This window comes from Ictalurus punctatus, chromosome 26 (genome assembly GCF_001660625.3).
Source record: "Ictalurus punctatus breed USDA103 chromosome 26, Coco_2.0, whole genome shotgun sequence".
Classification (NCBI taxonomy): Eukaryota; Metazoa; Chordata; class Actinopteri; order Siluriformes; family Ictaluridae; genus Ictalurus; species Ictalurus punctatus.
Genome location: NC_030441.2, coordinates 10,001,804 through 10,022,408, shown reverse-complemented (window position 1 = coordinate 10,022,408; position 20,605 = coordinate 10,001,804). Strand labels below are relative to the sequence as shown.

General features: G+C 37.0%; 2 protein-coding genes across 2 annotated transcripts; both read left to right on the top strand.

The window, feature by feature from the left end:
• Positions 1 to 1,526: 1,526 nt before the first annotated feature.
• Positions 1,527 to 13,837, top strand: cars2 (cysteinyl-tRNA synthetase 2, mitochondrial). The gene is made up of 15 exons (XM_017458179.3): positions 1,527 to 2,046; positions 2,135 to 2,185; positions 2,768 to 2,885; positions 3,025 to 3,096; positions 4,012 to 4,117; positions 4,662 to 4,742; positions 5,061 to 5,190; positions 6,658 to 6,791; positions 8,286 to 8,353; positions 9,065 to 9,131; positions 9,865 to 10,003; positions 10,431 to 10,554; positions 11,052 to 11,150; positions 12,931 to 13,158; positions 13,491 to 13,837. The coding sequence occupies exons 1-15, from the start codon at positions 1,820 to 1,822 to the stop codon at positions 13,548 to 13,550; spliced, it is 1,704 nt and encodes a 567-aa protein (XP_017313668.1). The 5' UTR covers positions 1,527 to 1,819; the 3' UTR covers positions 13,551 to 13,837.
• A 144-nt stretch (positions 13,838 to 13,981) lies between these two features.
• LOC108259043 (ras-related protein Rab-20) lies at positions 13,982 to 19,220 on the top strand. The gene is made up of 2 exons (XM_017458177.3): positions 13,982 to 15,836; positions 17,965 to 19,220. The coding sequence occupies exons 1-2, from the start codon at positions 15,647 to 15,649 to the stop codon at positions 18,486 to 18,488; spliced, it is 714 nt and encodes a 237-aa protein (XP_017313666.1). The 5' UTR covers positions 13,982 to 15,646; the 3' UTR covers positions 18,489 to 19,220.
• Positions 19,221 to 20,605: the final 1,385 nt, after the last annotated feature.

Below are 20,605 nucleotides of genomic sequence, written 5' to 3'. Positions count from 1 at the left end.
GTCATACTTGAAGTAAACACAAATCGAAATAAGACATTATACATTATAGACATGTACACACTTTAATCACTCTATTATCGTCGTGTGGGAGATTTCGCTGCATTTTGCGACAGGACACACACAAAAATTTTCTTTCCAATTGGCGTCATTAAATTCCGTTAATATAACTCTCTCCCACCGGTCCTTACTTCCTACTCTCATCCAGTACCTTCGAGTTTGTCGCGGTGGCATGAATGAAATGTTGCCGAATGAAAGTACAGAGGAGGACTGTTGCTGGAGAATTTGTATCCACCGTCATCTATTTGCATGTATAGAATGACAAATAATTAACTGCACTTGAAGCTTTTATAAAATTAAAAATGAAACACCCAAAACTGTATATGGTACCATAATGAAGACCAACTGTATGAAATTCTGGAAGGAACGTCGGACGGCGTGGCGCGTCTGTGGCTAAAAGCAACTCATGTAAACACCTTAATTAGAATATTGTCTTATTCAGAATAAGGTCAATAATTAGATTACTGCTGTCCATGTAAACGTAGTCATAGTCAGTGTCTGACATCACTAAAGCTGAATGGGTGAAGCATGGGCTGAAGAGTGAATGTTTTTTATAGCAACAAAAGGGGGACTGAATCTGGAATGGGTTTGATATGGGTGTGGTAGGTAGGTGTCCACAAACTTTTGTCCATGTAATGTATATAGATCTAATATAATACAGATTACTAACATAGGACTTGCTGTGATTGATTTCATTAATTATTTTCCTATTATTTTCTAATAACAACACATCCTGAAGTGTTTTATTTCACTTATCCCACAGCAGTTTGCCAATGATGACAGTTTTAATCTGTTAATGTACAACACATCATACATTGTGTTGTAAATAAATAGTTGTTCCACACCATTCTCTGTTTTCTCTCTCTCTTGAAGTTAATAAATCCAAAAAACACAGACTTTTGTGTTGGAAAGCACAATCCACTACAATCCTGACAAGGATACAGCGGGTACTGAAAGAGAATGAGTAAATATGCACAATAGAAATATGTAATAAATAAATAAATAAATAAATAATAATAATAAAAAACATTATGCATAATAGTATGCATAAAACACATATTAATCTTAATTTTGAACTTCACCACCACCACCAACAACAACAAAAATAAAACACATTATTATGCTAGTCTTGATTTAAGACTTTAATATCATCATAGCCGGACGCTTAAATTTTCCCCACACAAATCTGGCAACCCTACAGAAAGCCGATGGAGTGTGCTTTGTATGCAATTAAAACGAAAAGTGTGCAAAGCATGTCAACGTTTCTATCGCGTTTAATAAAACATTTCTATTTACTTGCCCTTTACCATTACAAGAACCTTTATTGGCCATTGAGTGGATGAATCGCAAATGAATCGATTCAGTGCACTATATAGGGCATAGAAGCAGTTATTGTGCATCATATTTAGTGCACTTATATAGGGAGTGTTGTGCTTGTTGAGACACAGCCGTGGTGTGGGTTGCCCCGGCAAAGCTTCACTGTAAGCCGCCATCTTGAATTCACTGTCAACAAGCTGAGCACGAGTGAAGCAGCCTAATCATTTAGCTAAGGTTGTCATTGTTCTTTCTTGTTTCTTTACCTGTTAGATGTTCACATATCACCTAAAAGAGGACGGAGCTCATAAATTTACGCTAAAAAAAATTGAATATGAACAGAAGGTGCACTTCCGGTCACCGCGACGTGTTATGGACAAGAGGTTCAAATTGAAAGCTACAAATAAGTCACATTGCAAATGATTAATTTAATCACAAGGGCGTGAGAATGAGGCCTTGCGTGAGTCTGGTCAGAAGTGCAGTCTGGAGCTGCAGACTCAAGGTTAGTCATGGAGCATTTCAGACAAATCCAACAGTCCCAAAGCGGACGCTGTGCATGGAAATCAGGAGCAAATGGACCAGACCAGCGGGCTATGATACTGGCATAAAGACTTTCAACAGTCTCACCAAACAGAATGAGCCTCTGGTTTTAGCCCAAGAGGGAAGAGCAACCTGGTAAGGCAGCTTTAGAAAGTTTTTAGGTAAAAGTGCAAACATAATGTACATTTATAATTTGATCCCAATGCCTTGCTGTTACATGTAGGTACAGTTGTGGACCCACAGTTTATGATCATGCCCATCTTGGTCATGCATGGTAAGTCAATGTACATAACTGTTAAAAAAAACAACAACATTATTTGACATGATTGTCTTAGTAACATTAATATACAGTACATTGTAAATACACTATACGGCCAAGAGTAGGTGGACACCTTACCTTCACACCACCCACATATGTGGTTCTTCGTCAAACTGTTGCCACAAAGTCTGAAGCACACACTTGTCTAGGATGTCTTCGCACAAAGCGAGGTCCATTATGGTTTGCCAAGGTTGGAATGGAAGAACTTGAGTTGCCTGCACAGAACTCTGACCTCAACCCCACTGAAAACCTTTGGGATGAACTGGAAGGCCGACTGCACCCCAGGCCTCCTCACCCGACATCAATGCCTGACCTGATCAATGCCTGAGCCTCACAGCCACTCTCCCAAATCTAGTGGAAAGCTTTCCCAGAAGACTGGAGGTTATTATAGTGACAAAGTCTGGATTGGGATGTTGAAAAAGCACATGGGTGTTATGATCAGGTGTCCACAAACCTTTGTCCATATAGTGTATATTGTAAATATTTGATGACTAGTGGTTTTCGCCTGATTGATTTCCTTTCTTTTCACATCAAAAGCTCCTACGTCAGATTTGACATCCTGCAGAGAATTTTAACCAGGATATTTGGAATAAACATAACTCATGTCATGGTCATCACTGACATTGATGATAAGATCATACAGAGAAGCCTTGAGGCAAGTATGCTTTGATTGACATTGTATTGCAAAATTGAACCGCATGCCTACTCTCCTGTAGTATAGAAAAATAAATTGGCCAGGAGATTCTGGATGTGTTGTCGTCTTTGTTTGAACTGATTATTGTTCCTCCTCGTAGGAGAGGATCTCACCGCTTGTGCTTGCCAGAATGTATGAAGAGGAGTTTAAAAGAGACATGCTGGCCCTGAAGGTCTCACTTTTCAATTTAATATTAAATAAACACTATACATTTTGTACATATAGATAAGTGGCAAATTAAAAGAAAACCTTGTGGCTCTTTCTTCAATAGTGTGTCCACATATTCCCTTAAAAGGATGGTCACTGCAAATCAGTACAAAGTTGATCACTTTTTGTCTTATGATGAAATGTTTCTATTTTGATGTGAGTCTCTTTAAGGATGGGCCTGTCCCCATACATAGGGTGCAAGGGCTCACTGAATGGTTTGATGAGTTTGAAAATGATGTATGGACTTCAGACAGCCAGATCTAAAACCATTTGAACATCTATGGGGCATTTTGGAGTGACGTGTTAGACCGTTAGTGCGTTTACCTCACAACTCCAGGGTTGAGGGTTCGATTCCCTCCACTGCCCTGTGTGTGCAGAGTTTGCATGTTCTTCCCATGCTTTGGGGTTTCCTCTGGGTACTTGGGTTTCCTCCCCTAGTCCAAAGACATGCATTGCAGGCTGATTGGCATGTCCAAAAGTGTCCGTAGTGTATGAATGGGTGTGTTAGTGTGCCCTGCAGTGGATTGGCACCCCGTCCAGGGTGTCCCCCACCTTGTGCACCATGCCCCCTGGGATAGGTTCAAGGTTCCCCGTGACCCAGTAAGGATAAGAGGTACAGAAAATGGATGGATGGATGTTTTGGAAGATCCCTCCAGTGCAGTTTCAGAGACTTGTAGAATATCTGCTAAACTGTTCTGGTAGCTCATGTTGGCCCAACACCTTGCTAAGACACTTTATATTGGTTTTTCCAGTAATTTTTCACCCATCTGTACATATTTATACACATATGAAATATTATAATATTTGATTTATGTATGAATAGATGTAACTTTAAAACATCCAGTGGTGGCATAAATATTATTATTTTTGTGCACTTTAGGTTCTCCCGCCAGCCGTGTATATGAGAGTCACAGAGAACGTACCTCAGATTGTAGCTTTCATTGAAGGCATCATCAGAAATGGCCATGCGTACACCACAAGCCAAGGTCAGTTCTCCTTCTGTGTTGCATCTCTAGCAGATATGTTCCAGTCTACCAACATGGTGGAACACATTTATATTTATGCTGTTTGGCATAATGTTATTACACTGGCACTGTTATTAAGGCAAAGAGAAGTGTAATCAAGTATTAGGAAAGAGATTACATGTGGTGCTTATCAGAAAAACGAGAAAATAAACAGACTGTCCCTTCTTCATCAAATTTGTATAGAAACAAGCTCAGATTTAAGCTCACAAAATGATTTATGAATGAGTTTGATTTGACATTCAATTGATGAATCAGCTTATGCAGACAGTTCACCCCAATTTACTCTGATATACATCTACATGAAACGTCCCACTTTATTTGTAATTGTATTTATTTTTGGGTTGTAATAGTGAGTCAATAAAAGGAAACCATTCGCTAGGCTATAGTTGTATAGTAATATCCATGGAAAGAAGTAAATGGAGAGAGGAAAAAGGGACCAAACTTGAAATTGGTGAATTAGTGAAACTGTTGGAGTTTGCTTTAAAAGGATGAACTTTTAATACAGGGGATGTGTACTTTGACACTCGATCCATCGGCAGTCGTTATGGCAAGTTTGCGAACATGGGAAATGCTGCTGGGGAATCAGGTAGGCATATATATTGTACACATTTCAATAGAACTTACATGAGCATGATTTCTCATATTTCTCATATCTAATCAGACTGACAAAAGTCAAATTTATCTGACATTGCATTGCTTCTTCAGTGACCAAAATGGACTTGTAATTTTTCACTATTTACTACTAAATTGCAATACAGTTACTCGATGGATTTTCTTATCATTTAATGGTCTATAAGTTCTAATGTGTTATGTTTTATATGTTGCACTTAAGTAGACATTTTTTATAGAGATATTTTGGTATAGTGTTGTCTTACTTGGCTATTCAGAATGATTTATTTCTCAGGGAGCAAGGATAAAAGGGACCCCCGAGACTTTGCCCTGTGGAAAGCCTGGAAGCCGCTTGAACCTTTCTGGGAGTCTCCATGGGGAAGAGGAAGACCTGGCTGGCACATCGAGTGCTCCACTATTGCCAGGTAAGCACCTCTTTTGTTTCCTGCTGATTTTTTTGATGCCTGTCTGCATAAACACTCGAAAATTAATGCTTCAGCATTTGTCTGTGCTGGTAGAATGCAGCTTATTTTTCTTTAGAAGAATGAATCTCAGCATCTGTAGTTTAACTTCATGCCACAGTTCCACACTCACAGTTTAGATATTGGTATACAGTATATCCTGGTTTAGAACCTAACCCTGATACAATAACTGTGGCTCAATCAGAACCCAAACAAAGTAACATGGAAAATAGATGTGTTGTCCCCACAAAGTTGATTATTGTCCAGTAACAGCATGTGCCAACGTATTTTATTCCTTTTGTATTACAGCACTCTGCCAATGATTAAAATTTTTAATTATTAATGAATGACACATTGTACTTTTTAACTATTTGTAGTCATATTTAATGTCCACAAAACACGTTAGTTCCTGTTCTCATTTTACGTCATAACAGCTATAAACAGTCATGCTCTCACCAACCTGTCTTGTTGTCTTGTTTTTTTTTTCTTGACGTTAATAAGACAAAACAACAAAACAAAAATAATCCCACAGCTTATGTTACTGATAAACCTGACAGCACCATGGGAATGTTCCATGGTGGAAAAGTTACTGACTGTTATAAAGTACAAAATGTTAAATATTTCTTTATTAGCATTTATTATTAGTCTTAGATTATGTAGCGTGTCTACCGTATACAACCCCAATTCCAAAAAAGTTGGGATGCTGTGTAAAATGTATTCATAGTCTTTGCAATTTTATGTTGAGGAACATTATTCTGAAATTGTTCCACAAATTGCAGACGCAGTTTTTCGCAGATTGGTGAACCTCTGCCCATCTTTACTTCTGAAAGACTCTGCCTCTCTAAGATACTCTTTTTATACCCAATCATGTTACTGACCTGTTGCCAATTAACTGTTTCTTTTTAGTAACACTTACTTTTCCAGCCTTTTGTTGCCCTGTCCCAAATTTTTTGAGACGTGTTGTGGCCATAAAATTCATAATTAATATATTTGATTCTTAAAATAGTACATTTGCTCAGTTTCAACATTTGATATGTTTTCTATGTTCTCTTATGAATAACATGTGGGTTTATGAGATTTACAAATCATTGCATTATGTTTTTATTTACATTTGAGTCCCAACTTTATTCTAATTGGGGTTGTAAGTTGTAAATGTTAGGTTGTAAATGTGCTCTTACAATAGAAATGTCCTAAATGTGCTAAAATATCTTAGCTACTTTTTACATTTCTGACAGGACTTGCAGGCTTTTTAGTGTTATAGTAAGGTTGGCACTATATGTGCATGTATATAAATTCGGTTTGGATTACATGTAACATGCATGCAAAGAGAACCTTTTAGCAGAGAACTGTTTACATGTACTAAATGATTTTGGCTTGCATACTGGTTATTCTAATAATGTTGGAATGACCCTGCTTTGCTCTATTTGGCAGCTCTGTGTTTGGGAGCCAGTTGGACATCCACTCAGGAGGGATCGACCTGGCCTTTCCTCACCATGAGAATGAAATTGCTCAGTGTGAGGCGTACCACAAATGTGACCAGTGGGGGAACTACTTCCTGCACTCAGGTAAAGTATGTAGCTGTACACGGTTCACCTCAGGTCACCACGGGTCTTTTTTTACACTAGTACGGATACATTTAAAATCATGTAAATATATTTTTCTCCATTTTGCAGCACTAAAAACTCATTAAAAAAAAAGATCTCCAGTACTATATGAATAATGCTGAGCAGTTAGTGTGGATGTGGGAAACCAGAGATTTGAAAACTGTAACATCCTGGTTCCTGATTCAACACGCTTAAAACAGAGGACGAGTTTCTCTGATTCCTATTGATCTTTGGAAAATATAAACTCTATTCTCCAATGCAAGATGAATTATGCAAGTTATATTGGATATGTGACAAATATAAACCGTTTAACACTGTATGGTTTGTAACACCCATCTTGCACTCACGCATGCCGAGATTTTTCAAGAAGATCACAGGTTCTGAAATGACAAGGAACCCTGGTGGTTATCAGGGCTCATAGTGTCCAGTCAGTCTGTAGGCAAAAGTGATGATATTCACCACCCAGTGGGTTAATTTCTGCTTTGGTAAAGGAGCTCCCTGTGTCATAGCAAAGAGCAGCTGTTAATATCAGAAGAAAAGCGCAATCATTAATAGGGATGCAATTGAAATGAGTAATCTACTTAGTATTAAACAGTAAATGTACAGGTGCAAAATTCTTCATTCTAATATTTTGAGATATTGGATTTTTGATTTCCTTGAGCTGTAAGCTGTAATCATCAAGATTAAAACAAAAAAAGGCTTGAAATATTTAATTTTATGTGTAACGAATATAGAATATGAAAGTTCCACTTTTTGAATTAAATTACGGGAATGTGCTCGGACATGCAGAAGTTTCTCTGCACGCTTGTTTCATTGCTCCACACTCTTGAATACTTTTGTGTACACTCAATTCTCAGCACTTCACACTCATTTTTAATGCCCACGCTTGCTGATGCTGTTCTGCGTGCTCAGGTCAGCAGTCTTTGTGTTCTCTATTAAATATCTGTTCTTTCATGTTACTTGAATTGGTAGAAGATGCTCTAGTTCAACCCTGATCCTGGAGATCTACCTTCCTGAAGACTTTAGCTCCAACTATAATCGTGCCCACCTGACCAGCTAACTATTGCCTTAAGACATTCTTGATCAACTAAAACAGGTGTGTTAGATTTTGGTTGGAGATGAAACCTGCAAGAAGGTAGGCCTCAAGGAAGAGGGTTGGTGACCAGTGCTCTAGTTCTTCCTCTTGATATTTTTACAGTCACATATGTGACTGAAAAATCTTGGCATGCACACACACACACACACACACACACACACACACACACACACACACACACACACACACACACGTAAGTTGGTATTTTGGTGTTATACAACATCCTTGATAATTCGGCGGGTGAAATAGAATTATGTTTAACTATAGTACACCATCTGTGTGCTCAATACTTTCAGCAACCATACAGAGATTCTTTTTTGTCACCTAACATAACTGTTAAGCTCTTTCATTTTTTTTAGGGCACCTTCATTTGAAAGGCAGCACAGAAAAGATGTCCAAGTCCTTGAAGAATTATATTACAATAAAGGTAGGTTCTCTTAAGTACATTTACCATACTGTGTTAATATACATTTGGTACCCATAGTGTGAGTTTTTATCATCTTGCATGCAGTATCGTATAGTACATAGGAAGACTCCAGAAGACAATGTTTTCTTCCTCCACAGTTTTTACTTAAAGCTAGTTTTGGAGCAGTTTTGATCTCTGTACAGTGGCTATAGTCCTCATGCTTATTACAGCATCATCATCATCATGATTTATTCCAGTCTATTAGCTGTTTAATTAAATGTGCACTTTGTGCAGGCTTAATTTAACATTTACATGATCTGAATCATGATCTATAGGTTTGCTCACCAACTGCCAGCAATACGGTAGTGTCGAATTTTTAAAAAATGTTCAATGATACTTTTTTAATGTCTAAGAAATTTCATTAATTACATTATTTTTAAAAAATAATTACATTTTTTAAATAACATTTTTATGTATTAAAGAAATAAATGTTTAACATTGAAAATGAGAAAGGACTTCTATAAAATCTATAAAACATAGAACATAAATATTTTTATAAAATTCCCAATATCTCAGAAAAGTGTATTATGATATAATTTATCATGAACTCAGGCTCTGTGTCTTCATTGCAAGAGCAGTTTGCACCACAGGCACTACAGAGGCCGTTGAAATTAGAAACTGCTCTTTTAAGGCTTCTCCTGAACTATGTATATATATCTTTCCTTTGTGCAGGAATTCTTACAGTCCTTTACTGCCAATGAGTTTAGGCTGTTTTGCCTGTTAAGCAAGTACAGATCAGGTAAGCTTTATAACCATATTTATTAGAGGTCGACTAACTGATCGGTTTTGCACCGATAACCAGTTGCTGGAATTTATCTGCATAAATTCACACTGATAGTTTTTCCCAGTTGCATCCCATGCGGGAGCGTGTGAGAAGGGTCTGCTTCATTATACAGTAAGAGATCGGCCTCTAGAGGTTAAATAAAAACTGACAAATTTTGTTGTGATATTTGAAGTGTTTTTGATTCATTTTGGATGTCTATTTTTATTTGTTATTTGGAGTATTACTTTTTGGTTCAGTTTGGATGCATGTCTTTTATTTACTTTAATATTTATTAATAGTTATTATGTATTAATGTTTATATATTTATTTCATTAAAAAAAAGTACAGTACATTTTCATGGTATAGTCGGTACAGTTTATTTGTGTAATAAAGTTCAGCAATATTTTACTTTGAGTGTTTTCATTCAGTATCGATGGTTGATTAATCGGTTATCGGCAGGTTCTTCCCACCCTAGTTATCAGTATCTGTAAAATCCACTATGATCGACCTCTAATATCTATATCGACCATAGATATAAACCATTAACAGCAGATAAATTCTGACACAAAAGCTTACATGTGAAAATGTGACTTTAAAAATGTAAAAGTTTTACAAAAACAAATATTTCATTACAGTTAAGAGAGAATACTACAAGGTCAGATTTCCCATAAATAGCACTCAACGCTACAACTCTGTTTTTCTCTTCTAGCGATAGATTACAGTGATGCCAGTATGAACGAAGCTCGTTCTACGCTGTCCTCCATCTCTAGCTTCATCCATAATGCCCAGGCGTACATGCAGGGTCACCTACAATGCCAAGACATATATGAGAGCTTTTTATGGGAGAGGTAGGAGATTCCATACTGCTGCTTTGTTGAAATGTAATCATTGGCTGAACAGAATTTTAAAGCAAACCTTTAAGTTAAACTTGTATATCTCAACAACTAAAATGTTTTGCCACTTTGTTCTTCTGTAGTAAACATCTGAGCGTAATGAGCTGAAATAAAAATAAATAAAATGACTGGTATTATTTAACATTAAACAAAAAGGTGATTTTAATTCCTGTTACGTAACCTTCATCTATTAGCTACACTCTCAGTTGTCATGAAGAGGATCCTCAGTCAGATGAAGGTTTAATTGTTTGATTCAATAATTATTATTTAAATTGATGTTAATTGGTCAGAGAAGATATATGGGATATTTTGGGGACAGTTGTTGCAGATTGATTATGAATTAAAAGTAAATATTTTCCCTATCCTGCTGTGCCTTGTTTAGGTTATCATTCACACAGGCTACCGTGCGAACTGTACTTTCAGACGACTTTGACACACCAAAGGCAATGGATGCCATCATGAGCCTCATTCACCATGGAAACTGTCAGCTTCAGCCTGTTACCAAGGTAAGTACATATGTGCATCAGTCTGGAAAAAAGGTATTGGATGTTGTTTATCTGACTTTCTGTTTTGGATAAAAATTTATTTTTTTTTTAACCATTACTATTAATACCATTTACCATTACTATAAAACTCCTTGTTGATGAGAACGGTCAGAGGAGAGCATCCACATTGTATTGAGTTGACAGGAAAGCTATGGTAACTCAAATAACCACTATTTACAACTGCTGAGCAGAAGAGCATCTCCAAATGCTTAACATGTCAAACCTTGATTTGAATGAGCTACAACAGCAGAAGACTACGTATATTAGGTTCCACTCCTGTCAGCTAAGAACAGGAATCTGAGGATATCATGGGCACAGGCTCACCCAGACTGGACAGTTGAAGATTGGAAAAAGATCATTTTTATGTTAGCGTCAATCACCTCATTCACTGAAATGTGAACTTTACAATTTATTTCAATAGTGAGGAGTTTTGCTTCTCTCTTTCTGCCACTTTACAGGTTGTTGGGAGCTCTAGGTGTCCTGCAGTGTTTGGAGCAATGCTCTCTTACATCAGGGATATCATGGATATCCTTGGAGTTGATCTGCTGGATGAAAAGGTCAGAGGTCATTGGTGTTATACCTTAGAACTGTCTAACATGATCTAAAAAATATCTGCTTTAACAGCTGAGTGTATGTGTACCTTGAGCTCAATAAGTTGATATTTTTATTCAGGAAACATAAGTGTCCTTTTGCACAATACCAGTGTTGAGATGCACTTGTATATTTAAGAAATATATATTTTTTAGGATAAACCTGTGTTATGTTTGCAATTGTTTGATATCCATGAGACCAGAGTATTTCTGTGATTTTTTTTTGTTTGTTTGTTTGTTTTTTAAACAAAAGATTAAAAGTGTAAACAACAGAAAATTTTTCACAGTCTTCTTAGCTCACATTTACCAAGGGTGCCAGTATTAGTGTAGGGCACTGTACCTTCCCTCTGATGACTTTTAGCCACTTCAAACCTTTGAATTCTTGAACAGCAATATAAGATACATTTCCATGCAAAATGAAGAGAAAGAGAACTGTGTATTTCCATGTCATATTACATATATACAGTACGGTGCAAAACTCTTATAGCACAGTATTTTTTTTAGTACAAACTTTGTTATAGATTTTTATTTTATGACTTCTACATTATCGAGTCAGTACAAAAACATTTTAGATTTCCAAACATTACTTCTCCAGCACAAAATTAAATGTTACAGAAAAATGAAAATTGCATGTCAGTAGCAGCATATTACATATGGGACTTTTCAGACAAAAAACATAATGAAGACTGCTGGGTTTTGCTGCAAAAATAAGCAAGAAGTAAAGTCTCCAAATGAGGTGTGCCTGGTTCTGCAAGATGTTCAGTAAAACTTACCGGTTCATTTCCTTATAAAACTGTACAATTTGCACCTGAGACTACTATTTTTTTTTTTTTTTTTTAAAGCAAAGAGTTGTCACACAAATATAGACTTTGTTTCATTTATTACCTTTTATGCTCTTTATAGCATTTAAAAGAATTTTTTAGAAACACTTAATTTCATTATTTTTAAGGCATTTTTGATCTACAGCATTTCTTTGCATGTGCCTAAGACTAAGAACAGTACTGAAGAGGAGCAATAAGTAAGGAATAAAACAGGACAGGATGTGGTGTTAGGAAAATAATCAGTGATGGGCTGGTGTGATGCAGCCCAACATTAAGTAGAGTTACATTACCTTCCCAAAGTTGATTATTTTCCTGTAACTTTTTTCCTGTAACATGCCTTTGAGTGTTATTCCTCTTATACCAGAGAAATTCACAAACCAGATCTCAGTATAGTAAATACACCTGTTGCTGGAAGGCTCTAGAGTTTGCTCTAGTTTGCCCTCTAGTGGAACAACAGAGATTAGGTCTTATCTTCATCTATTGTTTTAATTATGGTCTAGGACATGGACTCCAGATTCATTTGGTGGGCCAGATTAGAACTTTAATTGGCCCAGCCCCAGCCCGAGGGCCATGTGTTTGAGTTCATGTGGAGCGTCCACCTTACAAGGCCTTGTGTAATTTATTACTATAGAAATATTAGCACTTTCGAATGGGTGCTGTTGGAACTACTGTCTGAGTGCTCTTATAGGAAATGAATCAATACCTTCTGACCAGTCAAAATAGATCATTCCACATTACTGTGGTATACTGATAATGTAATCAAAAGAGCACCAGCCAAACAGTGCCATAGGGAACCTTAAATACACAAACCACCAAAACTGATTTGCAGATGTTTTTCGAAATTCCTTTTGAAGGTTTCAGATTCAAAATGTGCATAAAAACAGCTGCATAAATCTCACACTGAGCTGCATTTTGTACTCTTTCAGGCGTCATCCAGTGCTGAATCCAGTATTTTACATAATGTAGTGGAGCAGCTGGTGCGGTTCCGTAGCGAGGTTCGAAACTTTGCTCTCTCTGTGGAGGATGAAGCGACTCAGGACCTTCACACCAGCAAAGTGCCTCAGAGAAAGACACCACAGCCAGACAGATTGCCCTTACTGAAGGCCTGTGATGCTCTTCGCAATGATCTAATGCCCTTGGGAGTTGAAATTAAGGTAAGATCCAGTTATTTTACCTAAAAAAATAGAACGGTGGGTTTAATTTCTTTGGAAGGAAAGTATTTTTATTTTTTAATTTCTTTAATTTATTTGAGAGCATAATGGAAATTCAGTATGTTTTGACACTCACAAACACCTTCCAACTTTTAACTTATTTTTTGTACACATTTTCCAAAAAGAAACATAGGCAACATACTGTAAAAGATTGGGTTTATGCTTCGCACATGATTACGTATAACTTTTCTTAGTTATACTAAATCAATCTGTAATGCTAACAAGGGTGCACGATTGTAGATTCTAAATGACAGTCACATGTATTTTGGTTTCAGGACAGAGGTCCCAACTCTACATGGGAAATCAAACAACAGCAGAAGGAGAAAGAAGGCTAGACTCCACCTAGAATGGAGAACTGGATCAGCTTTTTTGTTAACTGGTCTGAATGTTACTTTTATTTTTAAAGCTTTTTTTTTTGTTGTTAAAAAAAAACAAACTTAAAAAGGTGAATGTGGTTTGCTTCCCTTAAACCAGCCAGTGACTCTTGAATTATCATCTGTGATGATGCTGTAATTTACCAACAGTCAATGCAACACAATTATTTGAATCACAATTTTTGTTGTCTTATCTGCAGTGTAAAAGCTGCAGCCATATTGAGAGTAAATTGCTTTTGTCTGTTTTATATCCATATATTTTTCAGACACTGTTCCTCAAAGGTAGAATATGATTTCTTGTCATAAGGTCCCTAGGAGGTCTTGTCAGAAAAACTACTTTGTCCTGATCTGACTGGCAGCTCATTATGAAGTTATTCTCTGCATCTGCGGTTTATTGAGTATATATGGCCAAGTGTCAGAAGACTTGCATATGAATTCGCCATTTATAAATTTTTAAAGGAGCAGTCAATTTTAGAGCCCTCTGGTACCTTTGAGGCAAACTGACATTTTTTTGATGAACAATGGCAATCCTTTCCAATCCCTTCTCTCCAACCTGAGCTCATTTTTCACATTCCATATGCCTCATGCGTTAAGAAAAAGGAGCAGAGCTGAACAGGTCTGTTTCACCTAGGGGTGGAGTTAATTTCAGGGCCAGAAATATATAAACAGAATCCTGAAATCAAGAAATTAGAAACTGTAGTTGTTTAGCAATAATCCAAATCACTTTACTTTGACGTATCTTTGAAATTATATGATTATTTTGGGTTTGGAAATACTGTTATAATAGATATGATTTTTGGCCTGATTTTGATGTCACTGACAAAAAAAAAAAAGAGCCACGTTTCTTTAAAGTATTATTTGTTGTTAGTTGAGATGGTGGATGCATAATGTGGCAGCTTCCAATTCAGTGTGATTGCCGACCAAAAGTTATGGCAGTGCCATATATTTTTTTTATTACAATCTCAGAGTACAACCGCTGTTAAGACGCTCGAGTCACTAAAGTGAGTGACTAAAAGCCACTAATAAGAGGACAGTATAGGATGAGGCGAAATTCATGGGACAGCTACAGATACGGTATTGGAAATGGCAAAATGTAAAAACATGCAAATGGACAAAATTCTGTCCTTCAAATTCTGTTTTGAATTTTTTTACATGAGCCCGGATTTGAATGCTGGATGTAGCAATTTTCTTTAGTCACAAGACATCATTAGAGGATAATCGTATAATCTGACATGGAGGACATATGTTCGTACAGTCTGTTAAACAATTAGCCAAACCAACCATCCATCCGTTTTCTGTCCGGCATGTCCTACACAGGGTCACGGGAAGCCTGGACAAAGGCAGGGGACACCCTGGATGGAGTGCCAATCCATCATAGGCCACAATTACACACACACTCACTCACTCACTCACTCTCTCTCACACACCCATTCACACACCATGGACAATTTGGAAATGCCAAGATAGAATCTTGTATACTTTAATTACAATATATTTTAGATACTGAATGTTTGTGTAATTTAGGTCAATACATTTCACACATACCAACATACCAACTGACATTTTTAAAATTAGGCCTAAATATCACCGTCTAGGATAATGCAGCAGTGTGTTTTTGTGTCATGTGAGTCTTCTGCTCTTCGTGACCACAAACGCATGTCGGATGAGGCAATATTTCAAGAGGTCAGACACCCCCCCAGTCCAAGCACGTGCATTTCCCCGCCAGTTTCCGGTGTCGTCATTTCTTCAGTGGGGGTAAAAAAAAGAAGAAAAAAAGAAAGAATGAAAAGAGGAGTGTGAGTGAGGACGGTGTTACTCTTCTCTGGGAACGGCTGTGAGATTTTATTGTCTATTTCGCAGTCTGAAGTCTGTAGAAGGTCTTATAACGTTCTGTGGATAATTTAACAAATACAAACACCAAACGCAGACACCACCATGACTAAAGTTTGACCTGACGAGATTATTATTTATTATTATTATTATTATTATTATTTTTGAAGGGGGGGAAAAACCCTCAGTTGTCTTCTAAAATTGTTACATTCTTAAAAACTGTCTCAATGCCCGCGGCAAGGAAAATGAGGAAGCCTGATATTAAGATGGTCATTCTGGGAGACATGAACGTGGGGAAAACGTCTCTTCTCCACAGATACACGGAGAGAGGGTTTAAAGACACGCTGAGCACAGTCGGAGGAGCTTTCTTCCTCAAGCAGTGGGGACCCTACAACATCTCCATTTGGGACACGGCAGGTGGGTTTGATAGTCCTTAACATTTCGGTACATGTTCAGGATGTACCTCAGTATAACAGACAATATTTTGTCTGGATGTGGATGGAAAACAGTCCAGGCACTGTTTTCCTCCAAAGCCGTGAAAAGAATATGTATATAATATATATGTATATGAAAGCTTTGTCATTTTTCCAGAAAGTTCTTCTGTGCACGCGATTCAATTGCTTTAATACAGTAGGATTTGCCACATTCTTAGCCACTTGTGGGAAAAGGCAAAACGTTTCATTTTTCCTTCAGTTTGAGCGTGAATGCTCTAAAACGATGAGTCAGATATATTTCACGGTTCTTTTAAAATGTTACAACTTAAAATGCTAGGAAGTTAAATCTCAAATAATCATTCCTGAATTGAATTCCTTGCCGAGCATTTGACCTGGAATCTACAGTTAAATGTTAAAATAACCAACAGCCTGTGTAAAAGTGTTTTTTTCTTTTTCTTCCCCCCCCCCTCCTTCTTACAAATGGTAAGTTGGTCAAAGTGTTTCTGTCTGATATTGCTTCATTAAACTGTATAAAATAAAATAAAAAAGAAAGGCTAGTTTATTCATTCAAAAGGCAAGATAAATGCAGACATTTGCACTGAGTTGTATGCCATTCGTGACCTAGTGTTATGAAAGAGTCTTTTAATTGTAGTGTTAAAATAAGTCTCCAAAGCATTTATTTTATCAAGTAAGGATGCACAAAAATGGTTCTTATGTACAATAGTGGACTCAAATTCTGCCTGCAGTTGGTTATGCAGTATATTGTGATACTGTTATTATATTGTGGACACTTCAATGTGACCTACAGTTGACTTGGGAGAAGGTTCCATAAACAGTCTGTGTTTTCAGACCATGTTTGTACTAATTAAAACAAAGTTTTCAATTAGTTCAGCTCATAATTTTATATGTTAATATCCTAAACAATGTCACCCCCACATTAGACACCTTCCCTTTTCTTGTTGGCGTTTGTAACTGAGGGTTTTCCGTCCTGTACTTTTTTTTCTTTCTTCTTTGCACTGTACAAAACAAGAACTGATTACATTTTGCCTTTCACCAGAAGCATCTCCGTCTCACTCTATAGCATGACTAGGCAAATTATGCAATGATGGAATTCTCAGAGGTTCAAGAAATTTAGCTTTCACATCTCCATATGGGGAATTCACAATGAATTAAAAGAATCCACCAACATCATATTTTAGTCAGTGTTACTACTTAAATTAAATATATAATCTGAATTTTATATATATATATATATATATTAGTCTGAGGGTATGAACTACAACATTAAAGACAACTAATGTCATATCTGTAATGTTTATTATATGGTGAACACAAGATATTTAGCAATTTGAAAAGTTTCTGATCAATAGGTATCTAAAAAAAAAATAATCGGATTCAAATTGACTGTACAAATGCCCAACTTTTAATTCTGAGTTCTTATATTAATACATATCTGGAAGTAAACTATAAGGTGACAAAAGACACGAAAAACAAATATGAATCTTACAGGTATAATATGAGTGTTTCTTTGAGACATTAACTGATTTTACACTCTGTATTTGGTATCTGATTTAGAACATGTTCTTGTTTGTCTACTCATCTATACTTCAATTGCCAAAGCTTTAGGGTTTGAATCTCTTTATTCTGTGCTTTTATTTATATATATATATATATATATATATATATATATATATATATATATATATATATATATATAAATATATATATATAATATAATATAATATAATATAATATAATATAATATAATATAAAGCAAGCTACAGTATTAAGCCCTTTTTTTTTTTTTTTTTTTTTTTTTTTTTTTTTTAAAACTAGTGGTGATAAGAGGTTCAAAGGAACCACTTCATTGTGTTTATCTGGGGAGAGAATTGGATGGCCTCAGTATTCAAACAGCCTTGTAGGATATGAAATTCAGGTTGTGTGTGCTTAAATGCTACATGTACAATGAATGTCCTCCAAAGGGTATGTTCATTATTCCAACAAGTACATATTTGTTCCTCTTGTCTAAATCTATAAATCAGAGGTTTGTTGGGTTGTTAAGCCATCAGAAATGTCTTTATTAACTAATTTTGATCCCACAAAACTTTCAGGTCGTGAGCAGTTCCACGGTCTGGGCTCCATGTACTGCCGTGGTGCAGCGGCCATCATCCTGACATATGATGTGACCAGCTGGCAGAGCCTCTTGCAGCTTGAAGAACGGTTCCTGCCGCTCACTGATTCTGCCAACAGTGACTGTGTTTTCGCCGTTGTAGGCAACAAGGCTGACCTGACTGACCCATGCGCCCAAGTCCTGACAACCGAGGACACCCCAGCAGGCCCCACCCCTCCACATACACCTACTTTCCACAAGCAGGTGGCACCGGAGGATGCTGTGGCGCTCTACAACCGCATAATTCGCTACAAGGCCCTTGACACACCCACACTCCCGCGTGCTGAGGATATGTGCTTTGAGACAAGTGCAAAGACAGGGTACAATGTTGATGTGCTGTTCGAGACGCTGTTTGAGCTGCTGCTGCCATCCATCATCAGAAAGCAAACACAGACCGAGTCAGCTACTGTATGTTTGGAGGACTGTCAGGGAGAAGAGAAGAAGAAAAATGAATGCTGTGTGTGAAGAACAGGAATACTAATAGATGCAGTAATGTCTTAGGTTTTCAGTCATCCAGATTTCTATGAATAATTAATAGTGACAAGAAACCTTTAAGATTATAATCAAACCCCAGCTGCTTTGACTTTCCTGATGCTCTAGCTTGGCCAAAATCACAATATTTACTTGAAAACCATGACAACTGACCTCAGTCCTGCACCTGTCGTCAGTGATCGTGGTTTGTGGTCACTTTTTCTGACACCTTTGCTTGAGATGTTCAAGTCTTTGGGGGAAGTGGAGGAACTAAAGAGTGATTGTGTGTGAGGAAGAGATGTTCTCTGTAGATACAAGCTCTAGCTTGGCCTCTTTACACTGATCAACAGTGTTGGTATCCCAGGACTTAAATAAGACCTTAAGACTGCTGACCTCAGATCAGCCTGAAAGCGCCACAATATTTCATGTTACTGTGGTTTGTGTCAAGACAATGATGGTCCTGCTCTGCTGCAGGTTCTACAGTGGCATGTACAGGCTTGGATGTGTGCGAAACTCACTTATGGTGTACACATCTGTTTTGGCACAAACATTTGGACCAGATTCACCTTTTCCTCTCAATATTCATGTGCCGAGCCTTGAATTTCTGTTTTATAGCATTTTATTTCATTAACTGTAACTGTACTGTGAAAACAATTTATAGGATTTTACATATTTGAAAACTGATTGTAATATAAATTAAAATAAAGATTAAATTATTTTACTTAATTTGGACTTTGCTCGTCTGTTGTGTTCAAATACTTGTTGCTTTTCTTTAAACCATTTTTGCTTTCCCCCCCACTTTAAATTGGTCATGAATGTTTTTCCACATGTCAGTTTGTCCTTTCTCCACTAGAGGTCATTAAACGTTATAAAGAGAATTTTTGTCTAAAATTATTAAACATACTTATTTTAATATTATTATGTTAACCATTTTTAAGACCTCAATAGGTATTAGTACCTTCACAGCAATTCGTTCATCATCACTATTCAAGCAATTACCTACTTATTTATGGCTATACACATGTATGTGACATTGTAAAGCCATTCCAAAAGCTTATTTTTCAAAGGTAAGGAATCTGTGACAATCTGTTATCTACATATCAAAGAGTGGTTGTCCCAGAAGGTTGTTTATAAGGATTCATGCACAAAGTGTACAGTAATCAGTGTACTACAGTTTACAGTGTACATCAGCAATTACAGACTGGTATCACTTCTCTTTTCTTTTAAAATCCTTGAACATGATCAACTGTCTATCTCACCCAGAATAACCTCCAAGATCTTCAATGAGTCGTGGCACACGCCACAGAAACTACCCTTGTTGTCCTTTACTGAAAAGCTTTATGCCGCTTGACAAACCAAACTGTCTTCATCCTCTTTCACCTTTCAGCAGCCTCCCATATAGTCAGTCACAAGCAGATTCCCTTATCTATCTTCATGAATCTTGGAATTCATAACATAGCATGGCAAAGGAAAATTGGTCAGACCTATTGCGCAGCATTGGGCATGGCCAATACAACAATTTGGAATGTTCTGGAAAAAGAAAAAAAAAACCCACTGGTGTATTAACAACCAGACGTCAAATAGGTCGGCCAAGGAAAACAACAACAGTTGTTGACAGTGTGAGAGCTGTGAAGAAACACCCCCAAACAGTCGGCGACATCACCAACAACCTCCACAGGGCAGGGATGAAGGTATCATAACCCACCATTCAAAGAAAACTTTGAGAGCAGAAATATAGAGGCCATACCACAAGATGCAAACTACTCATCAGCAGTAAGAATCGGAAAGCCAGATCGGAATTCACAAAGAAATACAGAGATGAGCCACAAAAGTTCTGGAACCAACATTAACCTCTACCAGCGTGTGGAGAATGAAAGGATCTGTTCATGATCCAAACATGCTCATCAGTCAAACACGGTGGAGGTAGTGTCATGGCTTGGGCTTGCATAGCTGCTTCTAGAATGGGTGAATTATTTTAAATAGTTATTGATGATTAACCGCATGATGGGAGCAGCAGAATGAATTCAGAAATCTATAGAAATATTGTCTACCAATATACAGACAAGTCTAATTGGGAGAATCTTCATCATACAGCAAGACGATGATCCAAA